This window comes from Palaemon carinicauda, chromosome 30 (assembly GCF_036898095.1).
Source record: "Palaemon carinicauda isolate YSFRI2023 chromosome 30, ASM3689809v2, whole genome shotgun sequence".
NCBI lineage: Eukaryota > Metazoa > Arthropoda > Malacostraca > Decapoda > Palaemonidae > Palaemon > Palaemon carinicauda.
This window is the reverse complement of record NC_090754.1, coordinates 27,812,420-27,823,277: the sequence shown is the minus strand read 5'-3', so window position 1 is coordinate 27,823,277 and position 10,858 is coordinate 27,812,420. Positions and strand designations below refer to the sequence as shown.

The following is a 10,858-nucleotide window of genomic DNA, read 5'->3' as shown; positions in this document are numbered from 1 at the left end:
ATCTAGAATTAAGGTTTGGGACCTTAAAGGAGAAACGTGTGAGCAATTTAGGAGGCTTGTGAGAGAGAGGCGACTAGAAAGGTTAAACTTAGAGATCGGATAGGGTAACAGAGTGGAAATATCTGGGTGGGTATGAAAGAAATATGTATTGGGGAAAATAAGGAATTAGTGAGAGGAATCAGCGGTGGCAACGCAATTGTTGTTCTTGCTTCTGGTCAGCTTTATTCACCCAGTTGTTAGGACCTACTCCAGTCCCACAGCCAACAGTCAACACAATTTGATTTATATCTTGTCGGTTATAGTTTGGTTCATAGTAAACATCTGGGGTTAAAATTAAATCTAATGTGAAATAAAAGATACTTTTTATTTTCTCATTAGCACAAAGCTTACTAGCTGGTATTTTACTTATACTTTTACAATAAAAATGTAACATTTTCACCTTATTAAATCAAAATATATTAACATGTCCAATAGGAACACTGTGCCTCATCAAATACTCTTTCTAGCTTGGTGTGATAATCCTCATATAAAAATTTTCTAAATTTTCATTAACCATATGTAATTTGAGAGCAACAATAACACTCTTTGGAGTTCAGGGTGAAAATTAATTTTGTTTAATACTTTCAAACCTATCCAATAAGGAGTTGGGTTATAGGCTTCAAAATCATTATTGCCTCCAATTCTTCGGCAATGGGTTTTAGACATTTATCATGAATATTTGCTTCCTTTGCTTATTGAAATTATATAGGGAAAGATCCCATTTGGAAACCAAAGGAAAAGAAATAAGTAAATAATTGGTTCGAATGTAATTTATTCAAGACAATGGTAAAGTATGATTTAGAAATTTATCATGGGATATATATTTATCCAAATTTCCTTGTGGAAGAACGATGTCAAATTCTCATGAAATTCTTAAACATTTGGGTAGCAAGACTGAGTGGCAACACCGCAGTGGTTGCTCTTGTTCCTGGTGAGCTTCATGTATCCAGACTCACCCCAACCGCTGCCCCAAGAGTTCTTGATGATCCAGTAGTCAGAACCTCCCTCAGTTCCGTAGCCAACGGCCAACACAGCGTGGTTGATGCCTTGAGGGTTGCAGTTGGGTTCATAGTAGACGCCTGGGGGAATACATTCAGATTTGTAAAATGATGCAAGTTATTTCTAGTCACTTTTATATCCCTTCATTTTGATTAATAATGACCCTAAGGAAGCACAGAAAAAATTAAATTATAGTTTTCAGATCCAATTTCACTGATGATAAAATGCAATATCCTTTAACAATTCTTTAAAACATAAAGGCCTATATTTGAATCACAGAACATAATCTATAACACCTTCACTTGGGAAAAACATATAAGACCAAGAAAGAAGGAAAGGGAAGAGATATAGAAAGACTCACCTGAGCTGTACAACTGGAAGGACAAGTGTCCAGCATCAACGCACACACTGACTGGACCTTTGTCGTGGACAGCAGCTGCCTGGGTCTGTTCATCAGCGTAAGGAATGTTTGTATAACCTCTCACTGTGGCAGCTACACTTGATGAGTCGAAACGGCATACATTATCCTGATAAGATTAAGTGATAATAATAATAATAATAAATTGACCTGTAACAACCTCATTAAAGTTTATATTTCGTGTCATTCAGTGTCTTCATTTTCCAAGGTACAAGGGAAGACTATGGTAAAATTGTTTCCACCAGAGACTTACAATAGCCTCATATGGGTAGGAAGACTCGCTATCGCTTCCTCCGCAGGACTTGAGATAGTCGTAGGCCCATTGCACAACTCCTCCATTGCAACCGCTGTTTTCTTTAGAGCAATCAACCAGCTGCTGTTCAGAAAGGCTGGGCAGACTTCCTGTACTGATGAAGTGAGCTCCTTCAAGGGCTCCGGTCTGTTGAGAAATTACACATTTGACATGTAACAGGAATTAATGCATCTTCCTAGGTCAATGATGCGTGATATATTATTCCAAACTTTTTGTCTAGTTATTATCAAATTTGCTTTATTCGATAAATTTTATAACTTACTCTGTAATCAGTTAAGTAGGGCTCAAATTCCAGAAGTATTATGATAAGTGTATTGAAATATCAAAACAGGATTATATTGCACACCAAAACAATATGGATAAATTAAAATACACAAAAAGAGAAAAAGTGTTGATTCTTAAATGTAATATATGGAAATATCACCGAATTTTAATAATATAAAAATGAGTTCCTTGTAACTCATTTCCTTCTCTCTCCCAAAAATCTTAATATCTATTTTCCTTAATAAGAAAACTGATTTTGAAACACTGATATCCAGAATCTTTTTTATTCATTCCCTCTACTCCTCATAGCTAATTCTTTTATCATATATTAACCCTTTTACCCCCAGGCTATTTGGAACTTTCCAACCCTTAACCCGCAGGGGTTATTTTTTATTCAAGTACACTTTGCAGTATATTTTATTCAAATTGCTCTAACAGCCTTAATTTTCATCATAGAGAGGTCAGGTTGGTCTCATTCTCTTGGAAAATGCCTGAAATTTCTCAAAAAAATTATAAAAAAAAAAAAATTGTAAATAGCATTTTTTTGCAAGGACGTACCGGTACGTCCATGGGGGTAAAGGGATGGGTTTTGTGAAACGTACCAGTACGTCCTTTTGGGGGTAAAAAGGTTAGTTGTTTTTATATCTAATTATATCATCAGTGAAAACAAGATGTTTATATAATCCTTGCTCTCCTAATTCTTAAAATTGCATATCAAACTTTCACTATTTTATGTTCAGAATTCTATCATGATCACTTTTATTACTTCTTGGCAGTTACTAATGTGACAATATCCCAAACTATTGGATCAAAATGTAAATAATTAAAATCTTACGGTTGAGAAGGCCCAACAGGATCCACACTGTCCCTGATCCTTGACGGGAGTGACGGCTCCCTTTGACCTCCAGTCAACGTCGGCAGCTCTTGGGGCGTCAGTGAATTGAGCGAACACTTGGCCAACTGTGTCCTCCAGCTTAGTCAGTCCAGTCATCTGAGCTACAAACTCGTCTGTGGTCTGGTTAAAGAAGGAAGTAATTGGGGACATAAGTGCATGTGAGGATGGGAAGTTATTTTATTGTTTTCTCTTAAGGATAATTTATTCAAAGCTATTAGAGAAATCTCTATAAAGGTACGTCATATTATCAAGATATAATCTCTCTCTCTCTCTCTCTCTCTCTCTCTCTCTCTCTCTCTCTCTCTCTCTCTCTCTCTCTCTCTCTCTCTTACCATGTCTGCAAACTTATTCATGGCGACGTTGAAGGTGACTTCACCCTTGTGGAAGCGAGCATTGTGTTCCTCGACGAATTTAAGGTTGTTCTCGAAAATGGTCTTCCTGTAGAGCTCCTCCTTGGCATTGGAGTAAGCTTTTCCATGGGTCAGCTGAAGGGAAAGATTTTGTTGAATGGTTTCTATATTATTCCTTTTATCAGTATTAGACATCACATGTAGCCTACATGAGAGTTTATTGAAGAGTAATTTAGTTCTAAAATCATAATGAAAGCAAGAAAAAATCTAAATATTTTAGTTTCAGAAACAATATCCACATTAAGTGACTGTGATATAAAGAAATGGAAAGTAAAAAGTAAATTTTACTGATGTTACTCTATTTCGGCAATTTTCATATAGTAAATTAAGTTCTAACCTTGAAGCTGTCCCAGGATTCACTTGCGGCAGCGATGGCCAGACCACAGAGGAAAAGCACGATCTTCATCTGGAAATTTTCAATGAAAACAAGAAAATTAGATGAAAAAGCCATAGCATTGGTAATTTACACTAATGTGTTTGACAATGTTCACCTCTTGATTGCAAACTTAAAAACATTAACAAAACCTTTTTCATCAAAATTTAACTCACTTCAATGGGATATAATCATAACTGTTCATGTCTCTTTAAATGGTATTGACAAAAAGCTTTCTAAGGTTTCCCTCAAAAAGATTCAACTCAGAAAATAATACAAACACATCGATGGGGAACAAAATATTCCACACCAAAAATTAGTCTTATGAAAAAGAAATAATATTAGTCTAAAATGTACATGATAAAAAATCACAATACCACTTATATTATAAAAGAAAACTATATATGATCTGACCATAAACAGCAAACGCCAAATAGTCAGAAAGAAGAGTGCGAGCTAAGACGTACCTTGTCAGGAGTGATTCGGAATCGGTGTCTCTCGACTATTTATGCCAAAGTATCCAAGACTGACGCTAGATGGCATCTGCAGCTTTCTCAAGCAGAAACAGCTGACATTTTCTCATGCAATGGGTACAATTTTATTAATAACCGTAAGGGTGATTGGGGAAATACATATGATAAAAATTATATTTTTTTCGAGTTAGAAAACCCTAATTAAGAAACCACACAAAAAAACCACATACACACACGCTCCTATATATATATATATATATATATATATATATATATATATATATATATATATATATATATATAGATAGATAGATAGATAGATAGATATATACATATATATATATATATATATATATATATATATATATATATATATATATACGTGTAGTGTATTTAAGTGTGTGTGCATATATATATATATATATATATATATATATATATATATATATATATATTTATTTATTTATTTATACATACATACATCATACATATATATAAATATATATATATATATATATATATATATATATATATGCATGTAGTGTGTGTATATACAGTATATACATACATATATATATATATATATATATATATATACAGTGTATATATATATACATATATATATATATATATATATGCATATATATATATATATATATTTATTTATTTATACATACATACATCATACATATATATATAAATATATATATATATATATGCGTGTAGTGTGTGTATATACAGTATATACATACATATATATATATATATATATATATATATATATATATATATATATACAGTGTATATATATATACATATATATATACATATATATATATATATATATATATATATATATATATATATATACAGTATATATAATATATACTGCATGTGCGTGAATGTGTTGACATGAAGGAATTTTCAAGTTAAAAAAAAAAGTAACCAATTAAAAATCAACATTCCCAAAATACGTTACAGATATGATAGACTTTGTACCCAATGCATGAGAAAATATCCAGCTGTTTCTGCTTTAGAAAACTGCAAACGTCATGTTGCGTCAGTCTCGGATTCTGTTTGCCATAAATAGTGAAGAGACGCCGATTCTGATTCACTCCTGACAAGGTAAGTCTTAGCAAGCACTGTTCTTTCTGATCAGTTGCTTTGTGTTGTCGAAAGCATACCATTGTTTTTCCAATCATCTAGATTGCAGGTTTCTTTCCTTTCCTTTTATAGACCTGTTTGACGATAGTGGTTACTCTATCACCCACATTTTTATTGACATTACTTGAAGTCATTTGCCTTAGATTAACGTAGTGTCCAGGGATAGTTGAGGGAAGGGTGCTAAAGTCGTACTATGAAAGTAAAAGTTGGTTAGGGTTTGGCAACGAAGTGGAATAAAGTTACTACAGCATCGGTTTCATTTTAATTGCAAGATTATTTCATCTCTATTTTTTTTATGGCATAATGTCTGTACTTGTTTCGTTAATTAAGAGGAGAGAACTGCTAATTTTATTCTCATCCTTTACATTTTTGGTTCCTGGCTGGACATGAGAGGACGACCTGTTCAATTTGTCATACCGATGTAGGCCCCTTGGCATTTCTGTACCCTAATTAATTAGATAACAACGAATTATACATATTTTCTGGAAGTTCTAAAGGTTACACTGAAGAGGTAGCCATTCCTAAACACAGCATGGTGCTTTTTGGAAGCTTTTTTTTTTTTTTTTTTTTTTTTTTTTTTTTTTTTTTTTTTTTGCAAAAATTACCATTGATATGATTAGTCGATTCGACTTTATTGTTTTGATCAAAAATTTTGCAGATGAAGTTCGTACTGTTCCTCTGTGGTTTGGCCATCGCTGCCGCAAGCGAATCCTGGGACAGCTTCAAGGTTAGCATTTCATAGACGATTGAATTGATGTAGTGTAATGGCTCATTATGTAACTAAGTAATTCTTTGCTAATAAAATTTGATTTATATGGGGATACCAAATTTGTATCCTCATCAAAATATACATTAATACTATTTTTTTTTCATACTAGATATGAATATGTTCCTTCTGGGAAAATATTTCCCTTTTTTCTTGTTTTCACTATGTTTTTAAAACTTAATTAATTATCAATTAACTCTTGTAGACTACAAGTGATGCCTAACAATAATAAAAGGAATACTATAGAACTTGTTCAAGTAAATCTCTTCCTTCAGCTGACCCATGGAAAAGCTTACTCCAATGCCAAGGAGGAGCTCTACAGGAAGACCATTTTCGAGAACAACCTTAAATTCGTCGAGGAACACAATGCTCGCTTCCACAAGGGTGAAGTCACCTTCAACGTCGCCATGAATAAGTTTGCAGACATGGTAAGAGAGAGAGAGAGAGAGAGAGAGAGAGAGAGAGAGAGAGAGAGAGAGAGAGAGAGAGAGAGAGAGAAAGAGAGAGAGAGCATTATGAATATTGCCTCTCAATTATTCTGAATAAATTCAATTCAAAAGAAAACATAATAACTTCCCCTCCTCACCTGCACTAATATACCCAATTACTTCCCTACTTAACCAGACCACAGACGAGTTTGTAGCTCAGATGACTGGACTGACTAAGCTGGAAGACAGTGTCGGCCAAGTGTTCGTTCAATTCACTGACGCCCCAAGAGCTGCCGACGTTGACTGGAGGTCAAAGGGAGCCGTCACTCCCGTCAAGGATCAGGGACAGTGTGGATCCTGTTGGGCCTTCTCAACCGTAAGTTTTTGGTGACTTCTTTTCTGATTATCTATTCTCAGTCACACTTATTTTCCTCCATTTTTAGACGTTTCTTAGATAATTTATGAGTTTGTCAACTCCCAAGAAGTGTTATAAGTGACTAAACCTTTAATATAATTCAAACATATGATATATTGCAGTTAATAAATGATGCAGTTTCTGAAATAATACTAAAATAGATTGAACATTTATTTCATGAAGTTTAAAACGGAAAGAGTAACCTGGAAAGTTTGATTCTAAACCAAATACAGTATGAATTCTAACGAAACAAATGAACAACGATCAACGTTTTTCAAATTATAGTTATTTTTGGTTGCTATGAAAAAGATTAGGTATATAAGTTCTCGCTTATTTTACCCTTATTCTTATTTGTTTGGTAACAGCAAGTAGTGGTAAGGAATAACTTATGTTTGTTATTAAGTATCGGTATTCAACAATGATATTTTAGTAAAATGACCCCTGCATCTCACCTACGCGAAAAAAAAGATATGAATAATTTAGGTTAACATTATTAGTTACCAAAAATGATTTTATTCCATTTTTTTGTTTCCTCTGTTCTAATACGCTTCTCAATATTCTAAAGACATGAAATTTTTTTTTTATAATTGCAATATGATCTTTATTATATATGATTCCTAGGAAAATCATGAAACTTTCCAAATTGTACTGATTTAACGATAATTCCGACAATGATTAAGAATATGTCTGTATTTGGATAACTTCAGTTGGTAAATTATTTCATGTCATCCATAATATGTCTTAATCTCTCCACAGACCGGAGCCCTTGAAGGAGCTCACTTCATCAAGACAGGAAGTCTGCCCAGCCTTTCTGAACAGCAGCTGGTTGATTGCTCTAAAGAAAACAGCGGTTGCAATGGAGGAGTTGTGCAATGGGCCTACGACTATCTCAAGTCCTGCGGAGGAAGCGATAGCGAGTCTTCCTACCCTTACGAGGCTGTTGTGAGTCTCTGGCTGGAATAATTTTACCATATTCTTCCCATGTACCTTGTGAAATGAAGACACTGAATACTAAGAAATATAAACTTTAATGAAGGAGTTTAAAGTCAAATTATTATTATTATTACTTAATCTTATCAGGACAATGTATGCCGTTTCGACTCATCAAGTGTAGCTGCCACAGTGAGAGGTTATACAAACATTCCTTACGCTGATGAACAGACCCAGGCAGCTGCTGTCCACGACAAAGGTCCAGTCAGTGTGTGCGTTGATGCTGGACACTTGTCCTTCCAGTTGTACAGCTCAGGTGAGACTCATTCTGTATCTCTTCTCTCTCTATGCACTATTTCTTCATTCATATACTTCTTTCCTAAGTAGAACTAATTAATATGTTATGAATATCCTATACATGAAGCCTTGGTATGAAGATATAATTCTCCCTGCTTTTTAAGAATTGTGCGATTAAGGGAAATTACTCCAATAGATAAATCTGGGGTAAAACATAAACTCCAGATGATAAAGGGATAATTCCATGAATGGCCTAATGTTGTTTTGTATAGTATGTTGCGAAGGTTTATGAGAATCCATTAGTGGTCCAATGTTAGGTTATGAATGAGAGCAGAAATATTGAGGAAATTAACTGAACACTAAGATGACTGTGATCTCACCAGTAAGATTTTTGTTTCAATTCAGAAAAGTTAGCTTACGGAATTCCCAGTGGAACCAACGTATAAATAATTTCGGTTCATACTCCTTTTTACCGGATCTTCAGTATTGCAGGTCCCGGTGGGCTTTCGTTTTATTTTGCATATATATCTAAAGAGTGTTATTTAATTTTATTTTTCAATAGGATGTATTATGATACCCTTATAATTTCTTTCTTATTTTGAGGCGACTTTATTCTCGAAATGAGCGAAGAAAATAGTACTTTTAAACCTGACATAACTTCACAAATCTGTGTATCCTCTTCCAGGTGTCTACTATGAACCAAAATGCAACCCTCAAGGCATCAACCACGCTGTGTTGGCCGTTGGCTACGGAACTGAGGGAAGTTCTGACTACTGGATCATCAAGAACTCTTGGGGCAGCGGCTGGGGTGAGTCTGGATACATGAAGCTCACCAGGAACAAGGACAACCACTGCGGTGTTGCCACTCAATCTTGCTACCCAACAGTCTAAGAATTCTACAAAATGTGATGCCACTCATAGAAAAGATTTTGAAAAGATTTACAGCTTAACTGAAAAACTCTACATTTCTAAACTATGTATATTTCACTATTGCCGCCAATAAATTGGAATTTAATAACTTATTCATTTCTTTTTTTCATCCTTGTCGTGAACTACAATATTACAGTCTTATTGTAAAAAGTTTTTAAACTTTATCTTAATGTGCCCTCTAATGAAATGGAGTTTATAAAAATACCTTAACATACTTCTCGAAGCCAATAACCTAATATCCCAATTGTAAAGATTTCAATGTAATGGGCAAATGTAGTTTTTCCATTGAAGAGCCTTATTTGCATTTTGAAACTACGTTCTGTCAATAAGAAGAAAGAAACTATGGACGAAAGAATCAAGAAGTGAACATTGACTAATTAGTAGATTTAAAATAATTTCATGAAATAAACTCCAAATTCAATGTTGTTTTGTTGTTGCTTACTCTGAATCAAAAGGCAACCATAAAAAGGCTGTTTGCTATTGAACAGAACGAATCCCTAACTATTAGAGTCTGGGGATTCTGCATACACGAAACAACTGATCATGGATCAAAACAGCCATTGTGTTGTCACTCAGCGTTGCTACTGAACAATCTAAAGTCCTGTCCACAAGATCGAGCATGCCCGACGGGCAAACAGTGATACCAGACCACAATAGTTAGTAAGAATGAGGGTTAATGACGTCAGAAGCGGGAAAACCACAGACAGGGATCTGGCAACATACAGTGTTGTCAGATCCCTGCCTTTAGTTTTCCCGCTTCTGGCGTCATCAACCGTCATTTTCACTAACTATTGTGGTCTGGTATCACTGTTTGGCCGTCGGGCATGCTCGATCGTGTGGACAGGGCTTACGAAATCTGAAAATCCTTTGAATTCTAATTATGACACAATCAGAGATGCTGATATTAATTAGGACTGAAAGTTTCATTACTTAGCTGCTGTTGCTCATAATGGTGAGGCAATGACTATAATAGTACTTGAAGAATTTTGAACATTTCTTTAAAGTAAGTAAAATAAACCATAAGGTAGAGTTAGACACAGGAGTTCTTGGCACCCCTTTCCTGGAGGACATGCACCCTTTCGCACCTCTATTCCATGGAGTTCCTATATTTAGCGCTGCCAACCACCTCTGCCATCTCTTCTATACCATCTGTTTTATTACTCACTACGCAGTAAGGGTGTGACACAGTGTATTTCTTCAGAGCGAGGTGTGCCACAATTAATATGTCCAACTGTTTATATATCAGTATCCCTTTTTTTTAATAATATTTTAGAATAGGAATGTGGGATATAGAATTCAAAACTACATGCAAATATAGTTTCTGAAATATATCATTTGTTTTTATTTTCTCCTATTTTTCTATATTTTGTTTTTTTGCTCATTAAAATTCTCGGGATGCGATTGTACCTCCCCGTACATGATTTGCTGCTCAGATCATCAGATGGAAAATAGATGTTTTGTTGAAATGGATCTCAGGTATTCACCTTCCTCGTAGAACTTGAACTTAACACTCTCTTCATTAAAATCGCAGAGCCTGTCTTCACACGAGCGGTTGTTTTCTAAGTGGTTCGTTTGTATCAGACAGAATACACAGTCAATTTGGTTTGCTCGAGATGGATGATGTAAAGAAGACACTGGTCTTTGTGTATATAATTAGCAGGTGCAACTCGGGATGCATATTGTTTATGAGATCGGCATTGTCCCTCGTTGATGTCGCTCACTATCACGCAGTTCACTGCAATAA

The 10,858-nt window shown here is 34.6% G+C and overlaps 2 protein-coding genes across 2 annotated transcripts; one reads left to right on the top strand and one right to left on the bottom strand.

The window, feature by feature from the left end:
* Positions 1–793: 793 nt before the first annotated feature.
* LOC137622960 (digestive cysteine proteinase 2-like) lies at positions 794–4,148 on the bottom strand. Its single transcript, XM_068353545.1, has 7 exons — positions 4,126–4,148; positions 3,676–3,744; positions 3,261–3,413; positions 2,869–3,048; positions 1,710–1,895; positions 1,400–1,565; positions 794–1,118 (listed from the first exon to the last, which is right to left on the bottom strand). Exons 1-7 carry the CDS (start codon positions 4,126–4,128, stop codon positions 913–915), a joined length of 963 nt encoding a protein of 320 aa, XP_068209646.1. The 5' UTR covers positions 4,129–4,148; the 3' UTR covers positions 794–912.
* A 1,776-nt stretch (positions 4,149–5,924) lies between these two features.
* On the top strand, positions 5,925–9,206 carry LOC137622950 (digestive cysteine proteinase 2-like). Its single transcript, XM_068353536.1, has 6 exons — positions 5,925–6,075; positions 6,390–6,542; positions 6,739–6,918; positions 7,714–7,899; positions 8,038–8,203; positions 8,870–9,206. The coding sequence occupies exons 1-6, from the start codon at positions 6,007–6,009 to the stop codon at positions 9,073–9,075; spliced, it is 960 nt and encodes a 319-aa protein (XP_068209637.1). The 5' UTR covers positions 5,925–6,006; the 3' UTR covers positions 9,076–9,206.
* Positions 9,207–10,858: the final 1,652 nt, after the last annotated feature.

Coding starts and splice junctions, on each gene's coding strand:
- LOC137622960 (XM_068353545.1), bottom strand. Junction 3,049..3,260: donor TGAATAAGTTTGCAGACATG/GTAAGAGAGAGA, acceptor TTCTTTAACCAG/ACCACAGACGAGTTTGTAGC. Junction 1,896..2,868: donor CCTGTTGGGCCTTCTCAACC/GTAAGATTTTAA, acceptor ATTTCTCAACAG/ACCGGAGCCCTTGAAGGAGC.
- LOC137622950 (XM_068353536.1), top strand. CDS start 6,007: ATGAAGTTCGTACTGTTCCTCTGTGGTTTGGCCATCGCTGCCGCAAGC. Junction 7,900..8,037: donor CCTACCCTTACGAGGCTGTT/GTGAGTCTCTGG, acceptor TAATCTTATCAG/GACAATGTATGCCGTTTCGA. Junction 8,204..8,869: donor CTTCCAGTTGTACAGCTCAG/GTGAGACTCATT, acceptor ATCCTCTTCCAG/GTGTCTACTATGAACCAAAA.